The sequence below is a fragment of the Martes martes genome, assembly GCF_963455335.1.
Source record: "Martes martes genome assembly, chromosome: 15".
In the NCBI taxonomy this organism is placed as follows: domain Eukaryota; kingdom Metazoa; phylum Chordata; class Mammalia; order Carnivora; family Mustelidae; genus Martes; species Martes martes.
In genome coordinates, this window is record NC_137903.1 from 57,355,807 (window position 1) to 57,383,751 (window position 27,945).

A 27,945-nucleotide genomic window follows, 5' to 3' on the forward strand; every position below is an offset into this window, starting at 1 on the left:
CTCTTTCTTTCTCTCAAATAAATAAATAAAATCTTTAAAAAAAAAAATAAAAGAAATAACAGAGAGACAAAATAACCAGGAGGCAAGAGATAAAAACGGTAGTAGTAAGTGCTTAAATATCAATAATCACTCTAAACATAAATGGATTGACGTCACTAATAAAAAGGGCACAGAGTGGCTGGATGGATTAAAAACAAAACAAAAACAAGAACAAGAGGCATCTGAGTGGTTGAGATGGTTAAGCATTGGACTCTTGATTTTGGTTCAGGTCATGATCTCAGGGTCATGAGATGGAGCCACAAGCTGGGCATGGAGCCTACTCTAGATTCTCTCCTTCTACCCTTCCTCTCCCCTTGCTTGTGCAAATGCACACTCTTTCTTTCTAAAAATAAAAAAAAAAAAAACAAGACCCAAGTATATGCTGCTTAAAGGAGACTCATGAGCTTGGAAGATACACACAGGCTCAAAGTGGAAGGATGGAAGATAATATTTCAAGCATCCAAGCAAGTGAAAACCAAAACAAAGTGGGGATAGCCACACTTACATCAGACAAAATAGGCTTCAGGCCAGAAATGGAAATGAGATAAAGATCATTACATAATGATAAAGGGGTCAATACATTAAGAAGATATAATAATTGTAAATATTTACAGTCCTGACACACAAGCACTGGAATATATTCAGCAAATACTAACATCTTAAAGAAGAAGCAGACAGTACAATAATGGTGGTGGCTTCACTACTGCACTATCAGCAACAGATGAACCAGACAGATATCCAGACAGAAAATCTGCAAAGCAATGTTGCAATCGAACCCAACTTTGGAACAAATGGACTTTGAACAGACATTACAGAACATTCCATCTACCAGAAGCAAAATACACACACTTCACAAGCACACACAGGACATTCCCCAGGACAGATCCTATGATAGGACACAAAACAAATGTTAGAAAATTTAAGAAGAAATTCTACTATCTTTTCTGACCAGGAAGGTATGAAATTAGAAATCAAGAGGAAAGTGAGAAGATCTACAAATATGTGGAAATTAAATAATTTTAAACAACCACTGGGTCAAAGAAGAAATAAAAAGAAATAAAAAATTTTCTCAAAACAAATGAAAATGAAAATGCAACACATCAAATTTGTGGAATGGATGGATTAAGCAGCTCTGAGAGAAAGTTTATACCAACAAATATACATATTAAGAAATTAGAAAGATTTCAAATAACCTAACTTACATTTCAAAGACCTTTACAAAAAGAATAAATTAACCCCAAAGTTAGCAAATGAGAAGAAAAAATAAGGTTCAGAGCAAAAACAAATGAAACAGACCAGAAAAAGAGAAAAGATCAAAGAAACTAAGAGTTGGTTCTTTGAAAAGATAAACCACACTGACAAAGCTTTATTTACACTAACAAAAAAAGAAGAGGGTGCCTGGGTAGCTCAGTCATTAAAGCGTCTGCCTTCCGCTCGGGTCATGGTCCCAGGGTCCTGGGATCGAGTCCCGCATCAGGCCCCCTGCTCAGTGGGGAGCCTGCTTCTCCCTCTGCTTCTGCTGCTCCCCCTGCTTGTACACACTGTCCCTCTCTCTCTCTCTCTCTCTGTCAAATAAATAAAATCTTAAAGAAAATTAAAGAAAAAAGAGACTAGAATAAAATTTAAAATGAGACATTACAACTGATACTACCGAAATATATAAGATCATAACGGACAACTATGAACAATTATAGGCCAGGAAATTACATAACCTAGAAGAGATGGATATACTTCTAGAAACACACAACCCACCAAGACTGAATCAGGAAGAAGCAAAGTCTGAACAGACCAATAACGAGCAATGAGATTGAATCAGTAATCAAAAACCTCCCAACACAGAAATCCTTAGGAACTGACAGCTTCACTGGTGAATTTGACCAAATATTTTAAGAAAAATTAACAATCCTCCTCAACCTATTCAAAATAATAAGGAGGAGAGAACATTTTCAGACTCATTCAATAAGGCCAGTATTACCTTTATACCAAAACAAGAAAAGACAACCACAAGAAAACTATAGACCAATATCCCTGGTGAGTATAGATGCAAACATTCTCATTAAGATATTAGCATGCTGGATTCAAGAACACATTCATAGGATTATGTACCAGGAAAAACAGGATTTATCCCTGGGATGCAAGGATGGTCCAACATATGCAAATCAATAAATGTAATATATCACCCCAATAAAATGAAAGCTAAAAATCACATGATCATCTCAATAGACACAATACAAGCATCTGAAAAAATACAACATCCTTTCATAATAAAAACCCTTTGCAGACTGGATATAAAAGGAACATAGCTCAACAAAATAAAGGCCACTTGCAACAAACTGAAAGCTAACCTCACACTTAATGAAGAAAAACTGAAAGCTTTTCCTCTAAAATGAGGAAGAAGACAAGGATGCCCACTCTCTCCACTCCTATTCAATATAGTACTAGAAGTCCTAGCTAGAGAAGTCAGGCAAGACAAAGAAATAAAAAACTGTTAAATGAGAAAGAAATAAATAATATTAGTCCTATTTGTTGATATGATTTTATATATAGGAAATCCCAAAGAGCAAACTAAGATAACCATTGGGACTGATCCACAAATTCAGTAAAGTTGCAGGATTCAAAATCAACACATATCACTCTACTGTTTGCCTTTACAGTCATGATGAAACATCTGAAAAAGAAAGAAAACTATCCCGTTCACAGTAGCAACAAAAACAACAAAATACTCAGGAAAAATTTAGCCAGGTAAGGGAAAGATCTGTACAATGCAAACTGTAAGATTTTGCTGAAAGAAATTTAAGATGAAACAAACGGAAAACTATTGCATCTTGACAGATCAGAAGAATTAATATCATTAAAACATTTATAATACCCAAAGCCACGTTACAGATTTAACATAATACTCATCAAAACACCCAAGGGATTCTTCACAGAAATAGAAGAAACAATCTTAAAATTTGTTGTGGGATCACAAAAGACCCTGAGAGACAGAGCAGTCCTGACAAAAAGAACAAAGCTAGCGGCATCATGCTTCCTGATAACTATACTACAAAGCTACAGTAATAAAAACAACATGTTACTGGCACAAAAACAGACGCACACAGCAGCAGAACAAAACAGAGAGCCCAGGATGAAATGCTGGCATAGATGGTCAACTAATATTCAACAAGGGAGCCACAAACACCCAATGGAGAAAAGATAGTCTCTACAACAAATGGTGCTGGGAAAACTGGAGAAACACATGCAGAACAATGAAAATGGGCTCTTCTCAGGCCACTTACAAAAATCAACTCAAAAAGAGATCAAAGACTTAAACATAAGACCTGATAGCAAGACCTCGAGAACACATAGGTTAGAAGCTCCCAGACATCGATCTTGGCAGTGAAATTTTGGATATGACGCCAAAAGCACAAACAAACACCAAAAGCTAAAATCAACAAATGGGACTACATGAAACTCAAAACTCCCTTCTGTAAGGTAAAAGAAACAACTAGCAAAATGAAAAGGCAACCTACAGAATGGGAGAAAACTTTTGTTAAGCGACATATCAGATAAGGAGCTAATAATATTCAAAATATATGAGGAACTTGTACAACTTAATGACAAAAAACAATCCAATTTAAAAATGGGCAAGAGAACTAAATTGACACTTTTTCAAAGAGTACTTCAAAATGGCCAACAGGCACCTGAAAATATGCTTACCATCACTCATCATCAGGGAAATGCAAATCAAAACCACAATGTCATGATGCTCACACTGTCAGAATGGCTATCAAGAAGACGACAAGAGACAGCAGGTACTGATGCAGATAGAGTGAAAAGGGAACACAGTTGGGGGAAATGTAAACTGGTCCAAGCACAAGTGAAAGCATTACTTTTTTTAATTTTAATTTTAATTTTTTAAATTTTAATTTAATTTTAATTAAATTTAATTACTTTTTAATTTTTATTTTAATTTTTTTCCTCAAAAAAATTAAAAATCCACCCAGCAGACCACCCAGCAATTCCATGCCTGGTTATAGACTCAAAGGAAATGAAAGTGGGATTTCGAAGAGATACGTGCACTCTCATGTTAACTGAAGCATTATTCACAATAACCAAGATATGGTAACAAGCTAAAGTCTCATCAATGGATGAATGGTTAAAAAAGATGGGGTATAAGTACACAACGGAATGTTATTCAGCCCCGAGCAAAGAGAGTCTCCTGCCATTTGTGACAATATGGATGGTGGATGCTCAGTCAGAGAAAGACAAGAACTGCAGGACATCACTTACGTGTGAGATCTAAAAAAGTCAAACCCATTAACATCTGTATCTTTGGGGTAAATACCCAGTAGTGCAATTGCAGGGTCATAGGAAAGCTCTATTTTTAGTTTCTTCAGGAATCTCCACACTGCTTTCCAAGGTGGCTGCACCAACTTGCATTCCCACCAACAGTGTAAGAGGAACATTCCCCTTTCTCCACATCCTCTCCAGGAGACTATGCTGAGTGAAAGAAGTCAAGCAGAGAAAGTCAATTATCATGTGGTTTCACTTACTTGTGGAGCATAAGAAGTAACATTAGGAGAAGGAAAGGAAAAGTAAACTGGGGGAAGTCAGAGGGGGAGACAAACCATGAGAGACTGTGGACTCTTGAGAAACAAACTAAGGGTTTTGGAGGGGAGGGGAGTGGGTGGATGGCTGAGCCTGGTGGTGGGTACTAAGGAGGGCATGCACCGCATGGAGCATTGGGTATGGTGCATAAACAACAAATCCTGGAATACTGAAAAAATAAAATTAAATTTAAAAAAATAAATAAAAAAGTCAAACTTGTGAAAAACAGAGAGTAACACTGTGGTTACCAGCGGATGGGGCAGGACTGGGCACATGAGACTGATGTGGTTTAAGGGTACCAACTTCCAACAAGTAGTAAATAAGTCACAGAGACCTAATGCACGGTGTCATAAACACAGATTACAATGCTGTACTGTAATTACGTATGCGCCAGAAGTACCAAACGTCACTACAACAATCTTACTACAGTATATAAATATACCGAATTAACAAGGTATACATAGTAAATTTATACAATGATATATGGTAAATATATTGCATTAAAAAGTCAAAACACAACTTTCAACACAAAGTAGTAGTAATCCACATGCAGAGATCTTAGCATCTTATTGAAAAATAGAATCAGTCTGTTTTATTGGTGTCTGTAGTTTTTTTCTCCACAGGGCCTATAAAAGCATAACAGCAAAATTTTGTTGTTGTAAAATTTAATTCTTTCACTCTTAAGAGTTATAAGTTTTTTGATTATTTATTCATACATTCTTTCATTCACAAAAGGAGTAAGTAAAGTAAATCATACGTTTTGTCCTTTGCTCTGGAGAAAATAAAGGAGGAAAGAGGGAGAGTAAGTGCTGGAGGTAAAGCAAGATTACGTTTTAAACAGAGCGGTCGGGAAGGCCTCATTTCCAGGTAACACTCAAGTAAAAACCTGAAGGAGGTAAGGGAACGAGTCAAGGGACACCAAAGGAAGAAAATTTAAGGCTGGGCAACAGCTGATGTGAAGACCCTGAGGAGGGGACATGCCTGATTTGTAGAAAGAACAGCCCAGGGAGGCTAGAAACAGAAGCAACGGTGGGGGAGGTGGGGGCGAGGTAAGGCAGGGAAAGCAGCTAGAAAGCGGTTACAAGAAGGTGGGTGATGGTGGCGGTGGTGTGAACGGGTGACGGCCCCAGAGTGGGGACTGGACCCTGGATCTTCTCTGGCGCCAAAGCTGCCTGGGTTTGCTGACGGGTGAGATGGGAGGTGTGACAGAAGGAGAGGGCTTAAAGATGCCTGGAAGGTTGTAGTTCTGAGCACCTAAGAGCCTGGACTGCTGTGGGGAACCCCGACATGCACAGGCCAAAAAGTTCAGGAGAACCCAGGAAGCGAGACAGAATAACTGGTTTATGAGGAAAAAGAAAACCAGGAGATTCAAGTGCCCCAGAAGACAAAAGAAAGAGCTATTGCGGGTGGCGGCGGTCGGGGGTGGGGGGGGCGGTCCTCAACTGCGTCAGATGCTGACAGGTGAGAAGCCGCAGCCTGGGAAGCAGGACGGCTGGGCAGCACTCACTGAGAGTGGACGCAAGATCCATCCTCCTGAATCTCAAGTGGGATCAGTCGGCACCTGCCTGTCCTAAGACCGTTACCTTCACTCACACGGTCGCAGACAGAATGCAGGTCAACAGGGCTGGGGTTCTGGCAAGGGAGTGTGACGGACAGAAGTCAGAGCAACGAATGTGAGGATCCGAGTAAGGGTCTGATTACAACTGACCACGGAAGGATGGAGGCCCCAGGGTGAGGGGGACAGAGCTCCAGGTACCAGTGGGACAGAAGGAATGCAGGAGTCACCCGAGGGAGTGAACTAGCCTACTACGAACAGGAGATAATGCAGAGTCTGCTTGAAGTTGAGATTAGGGGCGCCTGGGTGGCTCAGTCGGTTAAGCATCTGCCTTCGGCTCAGGTCATGATCCCAGGATCTGGGATCAAACCCCACATCGGGCTCCCTGCTTAGCGGGGAGCCTGCTTCTCCTTCTGCCTGCTGTTACCCCTGCTTGTGCGTGCGCACTCTCTCTGACAAATAAATAAAATCTTAAAAAGAAAAGAAGACTTAAAAAGGAATTGAGATTAATAAAGAATTCTGGATACTCTAGTCTCAAGACAGGAGTGGATAAGGTAGAGCAAAGGATAAGATCCTTGGACGTGTAAGAATCAAGAGACCAAGAGAAGTCAGAACAGTAAGAGGTGTGCCCAGTGCATTTTACAATCACCAAGTATCACGCCAGGAGTGATGCTGCAGAAGATAGTTTGCCAGGAAGTCACAATTTCAAGGCTGAGGAAACAGGACAGTGATCCCCAGGCCTACACTGGGATGGGAAGGGCTCCTTTCCCGCGAGCAGCCCCATCTCCTTCTCCCCAGAGGAGTTCATGTACACACATATGTACCTATGGGGAAATGAACGCTATGCTGGGTCGTACTGTTAAGGTCATGAGTCTACATAAACAGAATTATTCTGTTTTCCGCATGAGTCTTCAACTGGATTTTTTTTTTAAAGATTTTATTTATTTATTTGACGGAGAGAGAGAGAGAGAGATCACAAGTTGGCAGAGAGGCAGGCAGAGAGAGAGGGGAAAGTAGGCTCCCCGCTGAGCAGAGAGCCTGACGTGGGGCTCGATCCCAGGACCCCGGGATCAAGACCTGAGCCGAAGGCAGAGGCTTAACACACTGAGCCACCCAGGCACCCCTTCAACTGGATTTTTTCCAGAAATTTCTTTTCAAGATAAAACGGCCCCTCATAATCAACAGTTCTTCAAACTGAGTCCAACTCCAAAAGAAGAGATACCATCATTAACATATATTTACCTTGAAGTTTTCTACTCAGCTCAAGTTTTTCCTGTTCAAGGCGTTTGATCCTCCTCTCATACGCCTCGGTCGCCAGATTGTTGTCAAGAGTCCTCTGGACACTGACGTCAAGGTCCAGGGACGCAGGACCAGCTGTGACCCGTAAACAGCTCCGATCGGAAAGAACGCTGAAGAAACATAAAAACATGAGTTCGCGCAGAAAAGAACGTCTCAAGAAACAGAGCCTTCTGCAGCTGTCTACTTAAAACACGGATTTCGGTACCTAGCTACAGTTAACTGTGTAGGGTGACAGGAAAACACATGGTGTGCAAATCTCAACCCAGACCACTTTTTAGAAGTATTTTTTAAAATTAATAAATAGTCCCAATTATCTTGAGTTTCAATAACCACAAATTATTAAATGATGCTTGCTGAACACAAGGTGACCATGTAAATGAAACAGTAATCAAAAGCACACACCATGGTCCTCTTCATCCGAATTTGGATTCAAAAGTGAAATGCCTCCTTTAATTCAATATAATTTAATGAAAAATACTTGAAGTGTTGAACATTTAGTAGTGAGCAAAATCGCCACTTGCTTCTGTTCTCATGATGGAGACAGGAACATATGAAGATAAGTAAAATATTTAGGGCATTATGCAGTGCTGAATACTAAGGACAAAATAAGGAAAGGGGGAGGGAGTATTGAGGGGGATGAAGGAAAAATCTAGATAAAGTGGCCAGGAGGCTCTCTCTCAGGGAGGAACTCCCAATAAAGTCCAGAGGGAGTAACGGGGGGTGGGGGGGAGCATTCCAAGCAGATGGAACACAAGCGCAAGAGCCTGAAGCAGGAATAGGTCTGGCATGGTCCCAGGCCAGCAAAGAGCCATGTGTGACTGGAGCGGAGTCGGCAAGGTTAAGAGTAGTAGGAAAGAGAAAGTGAGCCAGTCATGCAGGGTCTTGTAAGAATGTTGGTTTTGGGGGCACCCACTGAGTGGCTCAGTGGGTTAAAGCCTCTGCCTTCGACTCGGGTCATGATCCCAGGGTCCTGGGATTAGGCCCCACGTCAGGCTCTCTGCTCAGCAGGGAGCCTGCTTCCTCCTCTCTCTCTGCCTACTTGTGATCTCTGTCTGTCAAATAAATGAATAAAATCTTTAAAAAAAAAAAAAAAGAATGTTGGTTTTGATTAAGATATGAGCTGTTGGAGTTGGGAGACTGTGGGGATGGGTCCTAAACAGTAAGAGGTTTGCCGAGTGCATTTTACAATCACCAAGTATCATGCCAGGAGTGATGCTGCAGACAGTTTGCCAGGAAGTCACAATTTCAAGGCTGAGGAATATAAGGGAATGACACGTTCCCTTATAGACTTATCTTCTAGCAGGACCAGTCAGACAGGTTCGGAGAAATCTAAGAGACGAGATTATAAACATTTGAGGTAGGGGGTTGGGTGGGTTTTAAGTAGGAGAGAGCAGAAGGGTCTCACATTCAGGCATCACCAGCAAATATCTGGGAGTGCACCACAGTATCAGTGGAAAAGGTCCCAAGACAAAGCTGTGGGGCCCAGGGAGATGAGGAGATCAGAAGGCCTCAGCTGTAGAGACAGAAGGACTGGCCAGAAAGTTGAGAAGTCAGGAAAGCGGCCTGGAAGGTAAGAGATGGCAGTGCTACGATGGGAAGGAGCTGTGATGCCCAGCATGAGAGGAGACACACGAGACAGGACTGACTGGGAGCCCCTACTGTGCGTCTGCACAGGCGAGTGCTTGGGGCCAGAGGCGGGCAGGCAGGACCATGCAGAGGAACATGTGAAAGCTGCCTGCCTCAACCTCTCTGTGCAAGGGAGGGCAGAAGAGTGGGCACAGGCACAAGAAGGCTCCTAGAGGTTGGTAATCATGACCACGGAAGGTGAGACCAGTGAGAATGGTCAGGTGCTTTTCTCTGGACATTGAACTGCATGGGTATGAGCAGAAACTTGAACTGTAATGATGATGTCAACTCAGCAGAACCATGCAGGAGACCAGGAGGCAGTCAAGGACCTGAGGGAGGGCACACAAGGAGTGGTGACAATCATACTCCGCTTACACCAGGGAAGGAGGATGGGGAAGCACTCCGTGAAAACAGGGCTAAGGTGGCTGGTGCTGGCACTTGGCACCTGGAGTGTATTTGCTAACACAAAAGACTCTTCCATTCCTGCCCCAGTGCCAAGAGGAAGACTGTGAGCTCCATTTCTCCTCCAAAATGACCCAAGATTCTCCTATGTTCTATTCGTTACAGAACATCTAACTTTGTCAAGCAGGAGCTTCGGCCTCTATTTTAAAATTTTTTTGACTTACAAGGCTTTTTTATATATTTCTTAAATTTATCTTAATTTGCTTTAAATTGTCCAAATTATGTTAACTTTTCCAACTTACCAGCTACTAGTATAAGTGAAACCAACAAATGGCAGGTGGTGGCCAGAAAATGCAGTATGTGTGGGTGGGGGCATCGTTTCCTGAAGGAGAAAAAAACATTTGGTAAGAAATAAATAACATGATCTGTAGGTTGGCCTATAATATTAACAATCAATAGGAAATACGTGGCTGTTCGATTTAGAAACACAGATTAAGTCTGGTGCAGATGTGCAGTGATCTAGAATCCAGACAATGAGCACCACCACTGTAATATTCTCATAAAATTAAACTCCAGATGGAAAGTCTGACATTGAGAGCTCAGTGATTATTCATGTATGCATACGTGCAGATTTGCCTCATCGCTAAAAATTATTTGTAACCCAAAATCAATATTCACAGTGCTTCTGCAATCACTAGCAGACACATGCAGAACAAAAAAATTTTTTTGAGCTGCCTGATGCCTAAGTTTCCAGCTGGGACTGAATAAGGAGACACTCTGCCTTCTTGTTTCAGCTCTGATACGACAAAAAGTATTCCTTCCAAGGTCTGCATGTGCCACGTCTTTCAGATTTTTCTGCTTTTTATGGGTGACTGTGTTGTTTAAAATGTCCTCCACGCATAGCGCAGAACGGCCATCTAGATGGTTTCTAAGCAAGACAGCTGCGATGTGCCTGACAAATACGTATGTGTGTTAGAGAAGCTTTGCTCAGGCCCAAGTTACACTGCTGTTGGCTGTGAACCTGCTGTGAATTAATCAACAATATATGTATTCAATAAGGTTTCTTTAAAGAGAAGCATACATAAAACAAGGTTACTTACTGACTGGTTGAATGAAATAACCAGAGGCTCAAAAGAACCTACCCCTGTATTTCCCCCTAGGAACAATGGTTCAATTTTCACAACTACAGCACACACAGGAACTTTATGGAACATGTAACTGCCATAATCAGAATCGACTGTACTATGTATTTAATTTGGAAAGAAGCAAATTTCTGTTTACAGTAAATATAATTCTTATAATAAAAAACTGATGAGGAAAGTCCATTTAATTTTTTTTTTTGGAGGTCCGGAGAAAGAAGAAGAAATCTTTACCTGCCTTGCACATGCCACTTACTGAACAGTGAAAAATGATAGAAAATCAATATACAAATTTTTAGTGCAGAATTAAAACCATAAGAAATAAAATAATGGAAGAAAAAAATAAAGCTCAAATTAAGAAGGCTAAAAGGGCAACATCCATAAAATTTTATGTTCTTACTGTCCTAAATTATAACAATGTAACCTAAAGGTGTAGAGCAGAGGTTGACGACCTATGTCAGCCCACAAGCTAAAAGTGGTCCAGTGTTTGGCAACTCTGCTGGTCTGCCACCAGCCCCAAGGGAGCCTAAACCTCAGGACAGCAAGGCTATAGAATTTTCCCCCCTTCCCTTCCTACCAATTTACTACTTTTAGTGGCAACACCACTGGGCATGGGAGCTCTCCAAATCAAGTCAGCCTCCTGCCAGCAGCTCGATGGCCCCAACCTGGCTGAAGGAATGGGATGCGACAGTTTTTAACCAGAGTTCAGTTTCTCATGAATAAATGCTTCTCAATTTATTTCCCTTGGGTTGAGTTGTCAAGCCCCGAAATGGTTGTTTTTGACAATTTGTCCAGTATCATGGAGCTTTGTAAGGAGAGATTTGCCAAACTCTCACTCTGCCATCATGAAATGCACTTTTCTAAGCATCTAATTTCTCCTCTTCCTAGGAAACCTCATGGCATAACAGATCTAATTAGTAAATACGTGAAGTTTAATTTTGCTCCTTGTCATAAAGAAACATGTTCACCTCAGTGAACTCTCTCAATTTCTCAATGTATGAGAAAATAAATAATAGAAGCCACGATAACTGTCTGGTAACTGATAAGGAGGCCCATAAAATTTCTTCATAACCACATTAAAAAGATCTTCTTCGCAATGTCATACTTACAGAATTCTTTAAACAATCATCATCCACATCAAAATTCGATGTATCTGTTGGGCTACTAACTTCTGGAATATAAGGTGCTTCACAGTTTCGAATATTATCCCAATCAATTCCATTGAAAAAAGGGTGTTTCTTAAAGTCCTCTATTCCATTTTGACCAAGTCGGTGCTCTCTGCTGCAAATGAGTCTTCGAATAAGATCCTTAGCATTTTCAGACACATCGGTCACTTGAGCTGGAAACTGAAACCTCTCCTAGACACAGAATAATAGGAACAAAACATAAATCAGATTAACATTTATTTTCTTAAAAATGCATTTTCTTTTAAAAATGTCTAATAAGTGGGGGCGCCTGGGTGGCTCAGTGGGTTAAAGCCTCTGCCTTCGGCTCAGGTCATGATCCCAGGGTCCTGGGATCGAGCCCTGCATAGGGCTCTCTGCTTAGCAGGGAGCCTGCTTCCTCCTCTCTCTCTCTGCCTGCCTCTCTGCCTACTTGTGATCTCTGTCTAATAAGTAAATAAAATCTTTAAAAAAATGTCTAATAAGTGTACACTGGTACAAAGTACTCATACTACAAAAGAAAAGAGCATTTTTCTAAACGACCTTTTAATTTTATATGTGTCTTAGTCACTCACACATGCACCGTAGAAAGAATAAGCTGAATGCTAAAATACCTTAAACTGCTATCAGAATGAAGAGAACTTATTAAAAGTAGACTGACTCAAAATTTCAGTAGAGTGTATATGACTCATGATGTTCATAATATGCCACAAACCAAGCATTAAGTAACAACAGTAAACACCTGTGAAGAATGGACCATGCACTTGACACTCATGGAAACGCTTTGTTCACTTAACGCCTATAATCCTCACAGCAATCCTTGAAGGCAGGTGCCACTATTATCCTGGTTTTACAGAAGAGACCCAACGGCCCAGGGAGTTCAAGCCATTCACTCCCAGTCACACGACTAGTAAACCGAAGAGCTGGGGTTCTGCAAGAGCGGCCTGACTCCAGAATCTGGCTCAGAGCCCCCACCTCACAATGATTTCTCTGAAATGATTTACGTGCTCTTTACAACGCGGTAGCTAGCTGTTCCCTGTCTTCCGACTCTCCATGACTATTTAGCACATTATCCTTGCAGCCAGGCAGAAAAGCACCGGCTGCACAGAAGAGCATTAAGGGACTGATACGTACACGAAGCAACTGATCGTAACTGTCTCACCCCCCTTTTATGGGACATTCCTATTCCAGGTTTTGCAACTGCTCACAGTCTTCTGAAATCAATCAGTCAGAACCCGCCTCTCTTTATTACAATTTATTTCTATTTCATCGGGAACTAAATGGATTAAGGCTCCATCACTTTGCTCCTGTGGTGAATCTGGACTCTCTTCACTGCACTGATCCTAAAGAAGACTGGAACAGGTATCCTCGCACATACATCTTGGTTCAACTGAGTACTTCCTTAGGGCAGATTCCTAAACCTGAGGTTGCTCAATCCAAAGTTCTAACCCTTTTCAAGGCTCTAGATGCTTATTTACAGACTTGTTGACAGAAGGTTACATCAGTTCCTATTGACAATGTCCAACAATACCCATCTTACTGGATCATTCACAGTACAGAGTAGAATTTTTCTTTTCATCTTTGCCAGGGGGAAAAAGGATATCTCAGTTTTATTTTGATTTGCATTTAATTTATGATGGCTAAGGATGAGAATTTTTTAAATGCATTCTAGTCATGAGTATACTTATAGTAGTAAGGATATAAATTATCTGCTTACCCGCTTCATTATTCTACTGAAGAGGCCACTCAATTTCCTATTTATTAGCATTTCTAATAAAATATAGGCGAAGGTAAGCACTAATAATTTTATGTATAATTTATGGATTTTGATTATTCACGCTTGTCAGGTCCCCTATTAGCATAGAAATTAGAATGTTCATTGTTTTTAAAAAAATATTTTTTTAACTATCACATTACTTCAAATTTATTGTATCATTTACCACATTGAATTGAAAAATAGTTAAATATACTAACTTTATGATTCATGATTTTTCCATATGTCTCCACCAGAGATTCTGCATAAAATGGTGTTTCTCCATAAAGCATTTCGTACATACAGACCCCCAGAGACCACCAGTCACATTCAGGTCCATATCTCCCTTTCCCATCTTCCATGGCTTGAAGGATTTCAGGAGAGATATAATCTGGAGTTCCAACAGCCACTGAGGACTGGACCTGAGGAAGTTCACACATTTTTAATAATCTACTATATTAGAAACAATAATTAATTAAAAAATATTTACACTTACTCACATACACAAGACATCATTTCAAAACTACAACTTTGTCATTACCTGAATTAAGCCTCCTTGTACGTATAAGTTCAATTGTATATAATCTCCACACTAACAGTCCTCCAGATTTCACAATACTATAGAATCTTTATTATTGATGGTACTTCATTGGCTACATTTAGGGTAACAACAGGATTTGAACATCACAGCCATTAAAAACAAACTGGGTATTTAGTACAGAACATTCTTATTATTGATATTATCTAACCAACACATTCTTATAAATAATGGAACTAGGAAAATTCTACATTTGTCAAAAGGAAAATATAGCCTGAAAAAAACAGGCCAATACTTATGAGCAACCCAGAGATTATTTTAAAACACCTTAACTGAAACCTAAGGAAATAATTATTAACAATGTACTGCAAACTACCCATTAATTTAAAAAATTACAAAGGGGGTTGAAACATATTCTTCAAAAAATGAAGTCCCACTAGAGAAAAACTGTTGGGCATGTAATTATGGGAAGTTAGATGTAAATGAGAAAATAATCAATATAAATGATCTTGGGCATGCATCTTGCAAGGTACACTGAAATAAAATTGTTTCTTTGTATATTTTAAAGAAGCTTATCAAAAAAGAATATTCTCAAGGTAGAATAATGGTTAATATTCTGGATTTTCTAGAAAAAAATATCATTCTTAGTAATCCTTAGAATAGACTTCCCCTTTGGTAATACTGAGATAAGGTAACTTGAAAACTCCTGCACTGCAAACTCTTAAAAATATTAGATAAAATACAACAACCATTTTTTTTAATAAACATATAAATGAGCCCTTAGAGAAAAAAGAAATTTTTAGGGGCTGGTTATCAAGAAGTGTTTGAGAACCAGAGCAATAAGCGTTATAGCAGGACCTGGGTTGGGGAATGTTGGTTTTCATTTTCTAGATACTTGGATTTTAATATATCCATGAGGACGAGAGGACAGTACTCAGCTTATGTGAGGTTTGAAGCAAGAGGCCACCCCCATAATAACAGCCTTTACTCTAGAGGGTAAGTAAAAAGGTGAATTATAAAAATCTGCCACTCAGAGAAAGAGACTTTGTCCATACTGATTGTGGCTGAAATGTGAAGAAAAATTGCTCCTCCCAAAATTCATCACTTTCAGCCACAAAGTCCCAGCAGTGGGTATTCTAAATCACAGTGCTTCTGTGGTCCAGAAGTCCTCAAGCCAAGGAACTGGCAAAAATACTGGCACCTGGTAAGGTGCACCCCAAAAACTTGGCATAACAAATTAAAAACTACCACTATCCAAAATTCACTACTTTACAGGACACATGATCAAACCTCACCGCATATAATTCTCACACATAAAAGCCCACTGAAGCTGAGCTCGCAGTCCGAAAATACAAATTAAATGAGGAAACAGTCCATTACCCCCCCAAAATCAGAAATTGAAGCAATATAATTAGACCTCTGACAATTATCAATTCTACATGAAGCTACATGAAGTATGTTTTAAAATGATTAAAAATTTAAAATATAAAAATCATAAGAAAAGAGATGAAAAAAAAAACGAAATGAAGTTCTAGAAATAGGAAAAAAAACCCACAAAACCAAAAAGCTAGTCTTGAAATAAAAAAAATAAAAAGTGAATAGGTAAAAGATTTGAAAAAATAAAACCAGATCCATTTCTATCCACACTGCAGTTAAACTGCAGAGTACCAAAGGCAAAGACATCTTCAAAATAGTAAAGAATACAGAGAGATTGCCTACCAAGGAATGACAAGCAGACTGCAGCTGAATTACTGGTATTGACACAGCAGTGAGAAGAAAATGGAATTGAATCTTCAAAGTGACAAGACTAAATAACTGTCACCTAATTATGATACATGAATGGGGGTTAAATATAGGTATTTTCACACAAAGAGTAAGTGAGTTTCCATGTACACACTCTTCCAGATAAACATAAGGACACACTTCAGGAAACAAGAAGTTTAACCCACGTGGAAGAATGTGGTAATAGAAGCAATTGTGAGCAAAGGTATTAGTAAACTTTAACATACATACAGTCATTAATTGGATAAAATAGTGACGAAGAGGAAGGGGATGAGGAGGAGTAGGAAAAAGAGGAGAAACAGGTGTGTCAGAGGAGGAGGGAACAACTATTTAAAGGTTGAAATTCAGGTGGAACTAAAATACCAGGAAACAGTAATGTGTTACCGAGGGAACAATTAGGATCCAAGTGGTTGAAGTTTCTTGTTCTCTCATCTTTATTTTTTACTTACTTTTTAATCATTATTTTTAATTGTGATAAAATATCTGTAGCATGAAATTTACCATTATAACCATTTCCAAGCATACACTCCACTGGCATGAAGCACATTCACGCTGTGGTGCAACGGTCACCACTAACCTTCTCCAGAACTCTTTTCATCTTGCAAAACTGAAACTTGGCATCCATTAAGCACTAACTGCCCCCTGTCCACCTCCTGCCCCATCCTGGGCCCTGACAACCACCACTGTACTTTCTATCTCTAAGTCTGACTACCCTAGGTGCCTCATAGCCATGAAATAATACGGTATTTGACATTTTGTGTCTGGCTTAAATCACTTAACATTTTCAAGGCTTATCCATGTTGTATCATGGTTAAAATTTCCTTCTTTTTAAGCCTGAATAATTTTCCATTGTACTTAAATACCACATTGTACTTAAATACCACATACCACATTTTCCATCTGCTGATGGATACCTTGGTTACTTAAATCTCTTGGATATTGTGGATACTATGAATGTGTGTGTACAAATACCTCTTTGAGTCTCTGATTTCAATTCTCTGAAGTATATACCCCTAAGTAGAAGTGCTGGATCATACAATAATTCTATTTTTTAATTTTCTGAAGAACTTCCATACTGTTTTTCAGAGTGGCTATAGTGTTTTACACTTTACTACCAAAAGAGTACAGGTGCTCCAATTTTTTCATACCTTCACCAACACTTCTTATTTTGTTTTATTGTGGGATTTTAAATTTTTTTTAATTTAAATTAAATTAATTAATTTAAAAAAGAAATTAAGCCACTTAATGAGTGTGAGGTAGTATTTTTGATTTGCATTTCCCTAATGACTAGGGATTTTGAGCTTGTTGGCCATTTGCATATCTTCTTTGGAGAATTGTCTATTCAAGTACTTTGCTCATTTTGAATTGAGTTGTTACTGAGATGTAGAAGTTCTTCACATATTCTGGATAATTAGCCCCTAATCAGACATATGATTTGGAACTATTTTCTCCCATTCCATTAGATGCCTTTTCACTAAGATGACTGTGTCCTCCAGTGGACAGAAATTTTTAAAGGTGGTGTAGTCTTATTTATCTATTTTTCCTTTTGTTGTATTGTTTGGTGTCATATCCAAGAAATCAATGCCAAATCCAATGTCATAAAGCTATCCCCTATATATTCTTCTAAGAGTTTTATAGTTTTAGCTCTTATATTCAGGTCTTTGATTCATTTTTAGTTAATTTTTGTATATAGTATAAAATAAACTGAGTTTCTTGTTTGGCTTTGAAATATGGTAAGAAACTGACTCTAGACTTCAGGTAAACCTTAAGTGTTAAAAATTTAAAGATAAACATTAAAATATTTGAAATAGAATGTATAGTTTCCAAAAAAGTAAATAAAAAGAGAAATTAAACTACACTTGACCAAGTCAACAGCAGGCAGAAAAGGGGGAAATAAAGCATGCATGCAAACAAATAAGCAAAACCTACAGTAAATAGCATAAGATCAACACTAAGAATAAATATAAATATACTGATTATCATGAAATTTATAAATAGACTAAATTTACCTATTAAAAGACAGCACTGTCATATTCAATGACAAATAGAGACATACCACGAGAGACTGTGGACTCTGAGAAACAAACTGAGGGTTTTGGAAAAAAGGGGGTGGGGGGTTGGGTAAGCCTCATGGTGGGTATTAAGGAGGGCACATATTGCATGGAATACTGGGTGTGGTGCACAAACAATGAATTTTGGAACACTGAAAAAAATTAAATAAAATAAAATTAAAGAAAAAGCCAAAATGAACAAATATTTTTCAAAATTAGCAAAGGTTTAAAAGCAAAGATATAAAAGTTTATAGCAAAGATATAAAAGGTTTATATCTAAACACAGGACACAGAAAGGTTAAAAGTAAAAGGATGCATAAGACATATAAGGCAAATGTTAAAAGAACATTAAGGTAGCTATATTTCTATCAGTTAAAATAGACTCTAAAGGCAAAATCATTATTAATATTTTTAAAAATTCATTAACATAATTATAAAAGAAAATACCTTAGAATAACATTCTGAATAATATGCCTAACAACATAGCTACAAAGGGTTATGTAAACATTGATGATAACAAGGAAAAATTAATAAATTCAGTATCATGGTAAGACTTTTTAAATAACAAATGATATATCAGAAAGAAATAAAACTGTTAAGAATATAAAAAATTTGAACAACAAATTAAGAACCTCAATCTTATGGACCCACACAGAAACCTGGACCCAGGAATTAAAAAGAGTGTATTATTTTCAAACAGACAAATAACATTATAAAAACTAGCCTGTTATAAAGCAAAAGCAACTCTTGACAAATGCCAGAAAAAAACTGATTATTAAATAGACCCATTCTTCAGCAAAATAAAACTAAAAAGAACCAAATAATTAATACTAAAGATATTAAAAATAATCAATGGTCCACAGAGGTTTTCTAACTAAAGCTGGAAAATATTTAGAACTGAAAAGTAAATTGCTCTAAATATCAAAACTGACGAAGGAAAAGAAAACCACAAGCAAACAACATTAGGACTGAAAAAACAACAAACTACACAAGTAACAGATTTTAAAGTTAGGAAGAGTACAATATGAACATTATACCATCAAAATTGAAAACTCAGAGAAAATAGACAATTTTCATAGAAAAAAAAATAATAACTTACCAAAACTGACTCAGGAAGAAATAGAAAACCAAAGAGACCTATAACCATTAAAAAATGTGAATCAATAGTATAAAATCTACCTGGAAAACAAACCAAAAAAACAAGAGGAAAACAAAACCAAACCAAGGCAAAGGTGATTTAAAAGCGAGTTCTACCAATTTCATAAGAAATAGACAACCTCTGTATTATATAAACTTGTTCTAAAGCCAAAATTGGCAAGGGGAGAGGATAGGACTACTCCCCTGTCCATTTTCCAAGGCTAAGATCACCCAAATACAAAACTCAGACAAGAATGATTTGAGAGAAAAAAAAATCATACTGCAATCTCAGAATGGCCAATCTGAAGTATGACTCTCGGGTAACATCCAATATAAAATATTAGCAGAGTCATTCGAGCAATTTGTTCAAAAATATCAATACATCTTCAAAACAGAGTTACGTCTGGCCAAAGAATGATTTAACATGAGAAATTCTATGTCATTCTTCACTTTAACAGATTAAAGGAAAAACATCCTAATATCATCATCTCAATGGAAGCAGAAAAGTCATCTGATTACAACAATAATAACCATAACAACACATTCTTATGCTAATAAGAAACAGAAATTTCATAATAAGAAACAGAAATTTCCTTAATCTTGTAAAGAGTATCTATCAAAAGCTTATGGCAAATATCATAGTTAATTTGAAACTACAGAAAAAACACCGTGAGCATCAGGAACAAGGCAAAGGCGCTCCCCATTACCATATCTATTTAATATTGCACTGACGGTCACTGATTGCATACAGGGGAAAAACAGCATACATAAGCACTTGTTAATGTGAATTATATGACTGTCTATGTACAAAACCTAAAACAATCTACAAATTATTTTGAATAAAAAATTTAGTGAGCTTTCTAGTTTCAAAATGAGAATACAAAAATCAACTGTGGCCCTCAACAAAACAACAAGCTATTAAACTAAAAAACTGTAACAGTTATTGTTTATAATGCTCCATGTCCCAAAAATCCAGTATGCCTAGGAACAAATTTAACAAATAAAGGTAATGGATTTACCGTAAACATGATTATAAAACTTCAATAACAGACATAAAGGAAAACCTTAAATAATGGAGAGAGACATCATGTTTGTGGAAACGAAGATTTCATGTTATAGACATAAATTTCCCCAAAATTAACCTCTAAATTCAATGCAAGTCTACAAGCTTCTGTTTCTGAAGGGATAATTGTGTATACTTGGTATATATATAAGCCAATAATATAACCCTAACAATCATATGGAAAAACAAATGGCCAAGAACAGCTAAGACAATCTCAGAAGAAGAAAAAGAAGTACAGCAGGACATCCTTCCCAGAAACTGACTTCTTATAAAGGTGTAGTGATTAAGATGGCATAATTTCAACTCATACGTGAGAGCCAAAAAGCAAGCTGAGACCTGATTTGGCAAGTCCCAAAACCTAGGAAAAGCTAAAACTGAGGCAGCTGCCCAGGTAATAAATAATGATCCATACAAAGACATATAATTATAACATTTCAGAACACTGGGAAGAATAGAATATCCTAAACGCTTCTAGAAAAGGGAGGAAAGGCTTAACAGAAGAACTGAGATTTAGAATGCACCAGATATCTCAACAGTAAATTAGAAGATGATGCAATGCCTGCTAAATTCTAAGAAAAATCATTTGAAATCTACATTACTATGCCCAAACAAATTATCAATCAAATATGAGGGTAGAAGTGAAAGCATTTTTCACACGTGCAAGATTATAAAATATTTACTTCCGTAAGTAGCTCTCAGGAGAGCTACTGAGAGCTACTACCAGATAAAGAGAAAGCCAGACATGGGACCCAGGAAAGAGAGGATCCACTGCTAGATGGCCGTGCAGTGAATCCCACTACAAAGAGTACGATAGTCCTGGCAGGACAGTGCTACAACAAGCCGGCAGAACAATCTGGACGAGAAGGGAGAAGGCAAGATTCCAGCGCAGCTCCCTCCAAAGATAAAAGGGAACCACTAGGTTACTTAATGTTTCTGAGAGAGAAAGGAATTAGGGGTTGGAAATTTGCGGATAAACTGGTGAGAGTTATATAGAAAAACAAGACAAAGTGGTCACTTACACCATGGACAACAAAAAGTGTTCAAGAAAAGAACTGTAATTAAAATAAACTGCATGGCAGGGCGCCTGGGTGGCTCAGTGGGTTAAAGCCTCTGCCTTCAGCTCAGGTCATGATCTCAGGGTCCTGGCATCGAGTCCCACATCGGGCTCTCTGCTCAGCGGGGAGCCTGCTTCCCCCTCTCTCTCTACCTGCCTCTCTGCCTACTTGTGATCTCTGTCTGTCAAATAAATAAATAAAATCTAAAAATAAATAAATAAATAAACTGCATGGCATGGCAAAATTAATAATAATATTTGTATAGAGTCATAAAGAATTGAACAGGGTTTAAGGAAAGACACTAAGAAGATAAAAAGTGTATGGGATGGGTGAGACGGTAGGAAATTAACAGATAATAACTAGTACTAAATAATCAAAAGACAGTAGCACAAGTATAATAACAAGAAATATGTAAGTAAAGGAAACGACAAAACAAGCAGCCAGAAGACTCCCAAGTGTCTGCCTCTAGCAAAGGAGATTTGGAGGCAGAAAGAATGGGACAAAGGAACGCAGTTTTTATAACAAGCCTCCTTAAAATACATATAGATCACTTTGATTAAAAAAAAATAAAAATAAAACGGAAATAAAACAAGTAAAAAGCTTGTTCATTATAATTTTCTAAATGGAGGATAAACATGCTATATGTCCAGGAGAATTATTTTGAGATCAGCAGCAAAGAATGAATGAGCAGGAAGACACACCAGGATTTCAAGGAATAAACTTGATCAGGGGTAACTCACACAGACAGAAACAGTCCTCACCACATTCTGGAATGCACAGGGATTTGGAAGGCCACCTATCAGACTCCAGGAAAAGAGCCCCAGCTTTGAGTCTAAGGGGCGTATGACCTGCAGGACTTAGGGAAACGCTAGCTCTTCTCCTGGAATTCTTCTTCACTGTAGCACTCTGCTCTCCAGAATTCTGATTCAAAACCTCCTGAGGCCACAGCCTCCCCGATTTGAATCTGTGCCTTCTCAACTCAGCAAGCCCTCCCTTCTTGCTTCATACCTGCCACGATCAGCTGCCCACTTCCTGCTTCACAGAGACACAGAGGTTATGGAGGTGCAGTTCCACGAACACATTCACATGGTTACTGCCCTCATATCTTTACTTCTACAAATACCATAACCCCACAGGACAGTGTGGTTATTTTTGCTTTTCACACTCATCAGATGGCTTTTATGTAAATTTTGAAGGAAAGATGAGCCTTTTTTTCCTTTATCCTACAGATCTTATTTATCATATCTGATATTCTTTATCCTATTGATCTAAGTATCCAAATGGTATCATTTCCTTTGGACTAAAGGACATTCTTAAGCATCCAGGCCTGCTGGAGAGTAATCTCTTTCATTTAACTGAAAATGTCTTTTATTCACCTTCATTTTTGACGAATACTTTTGCTTGGCAGAGAATTCTTGGTCTATAGATTTTTTTCTCTTTCAGCACTTTAAAGATATTATTTCTGATGAGACACCTATGGTTATTCTTACCATTTTCCCAAAGTATGTAACATGTTTTTAATTCTGGCTGCTTTCCATTTTTTTCCTCTTACCTTTAATTTTCAGGAGTTTAATTGTGGATAGGTGTGGTTCCTTTTAACCCTGAGGTACACTAAGATTCTTAGATTCGTGTTTTTCACCACATTTGGTAAGTCTGAGCCATCAACGCTTCAAATTCTTTCTGTTCCTGTTTCACTCTTTTCTCTTTCTGGTATTCCAATCATGTGGACCCCGGAGCCTGAATTTATTTTGTTTCAATCTTTTCCTCTCTGTTCTTCAGACTGGATCATCACTATTGACTGGTCTTCAAACTCACTGGCACTTTCTTCTCTCATCTCTAATCTGCCATTAATCTCCTCCTGTGAGTTTTTATTTCTATTACTACACTTTAAGTTCTAAAAATATCCATTTGATTTCTTTTCTTGCTGAGATTCCTTATCTGAGCCATCGTTAAGACTACATCTTGATTCTTTAGACATATTTATTTAAAAAACATATTTATGATAGCTTTATTATGTCTCTAAGTCCAATATCTGTGCTATCAAATTTTCTACTGACAACTTTTATTTTTTAAGTCTGTAACAGAATCCCTATCCTATCCCCATTGTTGTTTGGTCTGGTGATTTCTGATTGAATGTTGGTCATTGACAGAAAACGTTATTATAGAGAGTATGGACTGTGTTATCTTCCACTGAAGATGTTAAATATTATTGAAGCAGATAAAAAAAAATACCACCTGATCTCCTTAAACAAGGGTTAGCTTACAATTACACTCTTTGGGGCCAGATTTGTAGAAATTCTAAAATTCATCTCAATCCCCTTGACTTAGAGGACCACTTTCAAACTCAATGAATTTTATCAGGACTTGGATTTAGACTGTTATACAGGTTTAGAGTAAGTCTTACATGGTATAAAGGTGTTAAATAGCTCCCCGGGGCCAAAATTCCAGTGTACCCATGTACTATCTCTTCTCCAGCACCACTTAATTTCCAGAAACCTGTACAATTTTCAGATACACAGCATCTATTACTTGGTACATCTGCTGTCTTATACTGCTTTTGTACAGCCCAACCTGCAGGAGATAGCCCCATAGGCATACTTTAGGCCCTCTTTCTGAAAAACTCCCTCCTCTCCAGTGTTAAACACTGCAGACTAACTCATCTCTGATGTCTTCCTCCTCAGCTCTGGAGAACTGCTACCCTCACCTCTAACTCTAGGTTTCTGCATCAAAAGCCAGCAAACTGTCCCCATACTGGGAAATGGTAAGGTACATCTCATGAATTCATTTCCCTCAATGTTAACAGTCTTATACTGCCTGTTGTCCACTGCCTGAAAACAGATGTCCCTAATATTATGTACAATTTTACAGTTTTTTATAGTGAGAGGACAATTTGGTACCAGTTACTCCTTTCACCATGGCCAGAAGCAGAAGTCATAAAACCTATTTTTTTTAAAAGTTTATCTCCTTAGGATACTTTTTCAGAAGTCCAATTACTGGTCCAAAACAATATACATTTTCATAGCCTTTGGAATATATGATACTAAACTGCTTTCCAAAATAATTTCTGCCAAGTGAAATTACATATACTTGGATCTCTGCTATACAGCCAGGAAACTGAAGTAAAAACAAACAAAACAAGGAATAAAATTGGGGAATATAATCCTTTAAGTTTATATGAGGGACCAAGGGTTAGTAGAAGTAAACCAAATGGGAATGTGAAACTAAATTCACATTGAAATGTTCTGATGAAAGCATTCATTTGTTGAATATTGTCCCTCAAAAAAACTAGACAACTGGGAAAGAAGATTAAAAAAAATAAAGGTGAAGAAGGAGTCACATTTTCTTCTTCCATGTGGGACTTGTTTTATTCACCTCTCTAAAACAGTGAAAATAGCTCAAGTACAGTTAATAAACAGTTCAGCTAAAGAAAAAAACAAATAAGGTTCTCATAAAAGACACACTGTATCAATCTTAACATCATTAATATAAGCAGTTAAAAATGGCATTGGACTTTGTATACAAACCTTATTATAAGTAAGTATCCCTAATGCCATTGTGGGAAAAGGTGGAGCACAGAAAAACAAATGGATGGATGGATACTTAGAAAATATAAATAGATAGTTTCTAAAATAGGAAAAGTAGCAAGGGAGATATCTGTGGATAAAATAACTTGAGATTTATCTTTATTTACCGTTCCATCTTCCATCAGCTTCAGACAAGAACCAAAATCTGCTAATCGAATATGTCCGTTCATATCCATCAATATATTGTCAGGTTTGATGTCCCTGAAAAGACAGACACATTCAATTTTTAGTTGAGAAAAATAAACATAAACATTTACTTGATAAGATATAAATTTGTCTGAAAACTTCAACTTCTTTTAAAACTAATACTCTAAGAATACCTACTTGACTACTTTATGGGCTCAAATCCTGGCCTACTTTCTGTATACAGAGAAGTAATTACTTGACATACACAAAATGTATTATCCTCTAGCCCATGAAATTGGAGAGGGAAAATATACTTTCTAGACATGGAATGTAAATGTAAATAAATAAATTTTCAATTACTTCAGGTCAAAGTAATTGCAAAGAAATTTCTTCATAAAACTTATTTGAAATACAACTGACACAACTGCTTAGTAGTAATTTATGTTATATAAAGCTATTTATAGCTGTTAAATCAAAAGCTTATAAGATATCCAAATGTAATTAACAACAAATTAAATCACACCAGGTTTTGTATTTGTTTCTACATCTGAATAAGGAAAAGGATTGCAAATCTTGGCAAAAATACATAAAATGATTACTATAAAGACCCAGCAACAGGTTTTCTAATCACCATCTAAAGATGAATTCCGAAAAACTAAGAGATCAGACCCTCTTGATATATTCTACATGTAGAGGAAGAAAAAAAATCATCTATGAACATCATATATACAAAAACAATTCTATTACCATGTGGTTAGGGTCACCTTTTTTCCCCTCAACTCTTTATTTATCTTATAACTTGAAGTCTGTACCTCTTAATCCCATTTATCTATTTCATCCATCACCCGAACTGAACCACCTCCCCTCTGACAACCTTCAGTCTGTTCTCTGAATTTAAGAGTCTACTTTTTTGTTTCTTTCTTTCTTTGTTCATTAGTTTTGTTTTTTAGACCTACATATAAATGAAATCACATGGTATTTTTCTTTTTTTGACTTACTTCATTTAGCATACTCTCCAGGTACATCCATTTTGTCACAAATGGCAAAAACATTATTTTTATGGTTAATATTCCACTATATATATTCCACATATATATGTATGTATGTATGTACACACACACACACACACACACACACACACACACACACACACACTATCTTCTTTGTCTATCCATCTATCCGTGGATATTTTGGCTGCTACCATATCTTGGCTACTGCAAATAATGCTGCAATAAACATAAGGGTGCACATATCTTCTTAAATTAGTGTTTTTGTGTCTTTGGGTAAATACCCAGGAATGGAATTACTGGATCATACGGTATCTCCATTTTTAATATTTTTGAGGAACCTCCATGATATTTTCCATAGCAGCTACACCAATTTATAATCCCATCAACAGTGCACAAGGGTTCCTTTTTCTCCACACTCTACCAACACGTGTTATTTCTTATCTTTTTTGATCCTAGCCATCCTGACAGGTATGATATAACATCTCATTGTGGTTTTGATTTGTGTTTTCCTGATGATGACTGATGTTGAGCATCTTTTCAGGTACTTCTTGGCCATTTTTTAAGTACTCTTTTGGAAAAAAAAAAAAAATCCTGTGGGTTTTTGTTTTTTTTTTTTGGGGGGGGACTGCTTGGTTTTTTGTTATTATGTTGTTTGACTTCTTCGTATATTTTAGATATTAACCCCATACTGGATATATCATTTACAAGTATCTTCTCCCATTTAACAGGTTATCTTTCATCTTGTTGATGGTTTCCTTCACTGTGCAAAAGCTCTTTGTTTTGATGCAGTCCCAACAGTCTATTCTTGCTTTTGTTTCCCTTGCTTGAGGAGACATACTTAGAACAAAGCTGGAGATATCACAATCCTAGATTTCCAGATACACTACAAAGTTATAGTAATCCAAACAGTATGGTACTGGCACAAAAACAGCTCAGTGGAACAGAATAGGGAGCCCAGAAATAAGCCCAAGCTTATATGGCCAACTAATCTATGACAAAGGAGGCAAGAATATACAGTGGAGAAAAGACAGTCTTTTCAATAAATGGCCTTGCAAAAACTGGATAGCTACATGCAAAAGAATGAAACTGGATCACTTTCTTACACCACACACAAAAATAAACTGAAAATGGATGAAAGACCTAAATGTGAGACCTGAAATCATAAAACTAAAAGAAAAGAGAGGCAGTAATCTCTTTGAGATTGACCTTGGCAGAATTTCTGTAGGTATGTCTCCTTACATAAGGGTCCTTTAATTTAACCTGAATGATACCACTTAAGGTCTCTATGCCTCCCATCTGTAATAAAAGGATAATACTATGGAAGTAATTTGTGTGTTGAACATCATGAGTTGGCAAATACTGACCTAGAGGCCAAATCCAGCCCACTGCCCATTTTTGCAAATAAAATTTTATTATAAATAAAGTCACATCCATTCACTTATAAAAGTATTATGTATGGCAGGCTTTCCCACTACAACAGCAGAGCTGAGTAGTTCTGACTACAGACAGTGTGGGCTTCAAAGCCTAAAATATTTCCTATTGGGCCTTTACAGAAAAAGTTTGGTGACACCTCTTGAAGATGATAGATGACTGAGAACAGAGACTAGCAGATAGATGGACTGAAAACAACTTTAATAGGAAATTGGCTTCATTATCCTCAATGTTTGAATTTATCCCATGGTCAGAATGGTGTATTAAAAAAAGATTTTTCTGTTGTTTGGAAATATCAAAGAAGGATACTTTAGTGCTAGAAGGAACCTTAGAAATTACCTAAGCCATTTTTAGAGGAGTATGAAGAATGTGTTTTATTTATCATTTTAAAAAATATTAAGCTGTATAGTCACTACACATACTGCTCCTGGCATATTTCTCAGATTTTAAAGAGGACCAAAGGAATTACAGAAAAGGAAAACAGTGAAAGGATTCATAACCATCAATGATATTTCAGGGTCTTTTAAAAATAGAAACTATTAAAGTAGACAAATAGAAACTATTAAGTAGACAAGTTATATTTATAACAATAATGAAATGAA

At 37.5% G+C, this 27,945-nt stretch overlaps 1 protein-coding gene across 11 annotated transcripts in view; it reads right to left on the reverse strand.

The window, feature by feature from the left end:
- CDC42BPA (CDC42 binding protein kinase alpha) overlaps positions 1–27,945 on the reverse strand; it is a 324,273-nt gene that overhangs the window by 151,458 nt on the left and 144,870 nt on the right. For all 11 annotated transcript variants that reach the window (XM_080824347.1, XM_080824346.1, XM_080824345.1 and 8 more), the window contains exons 6-10: positions 24,884–24,977; positions 13,788–13,988; positions 11,760–12,008; positions 9,814–9,893; positions 7,427–7,593 (exon numbers count right to left, since the gene is read on the reverse strand). In XM_080824347.1, coding sequence (XP_080680473.1) covers positions 7,427–7,593; positions 9,814–9,893; positions 11,760–12,008; positions 13,788–13,988; positions 24,884–24,977 — 791 coding nt within the window. The remainder of the gene's footprint in view (positions 1–7,426; positions 7,594–9,813; positions 9,894–11,759; positions 12,009–13,787; positions 13,989–24,883; positions 24,978–27,945) is intronic.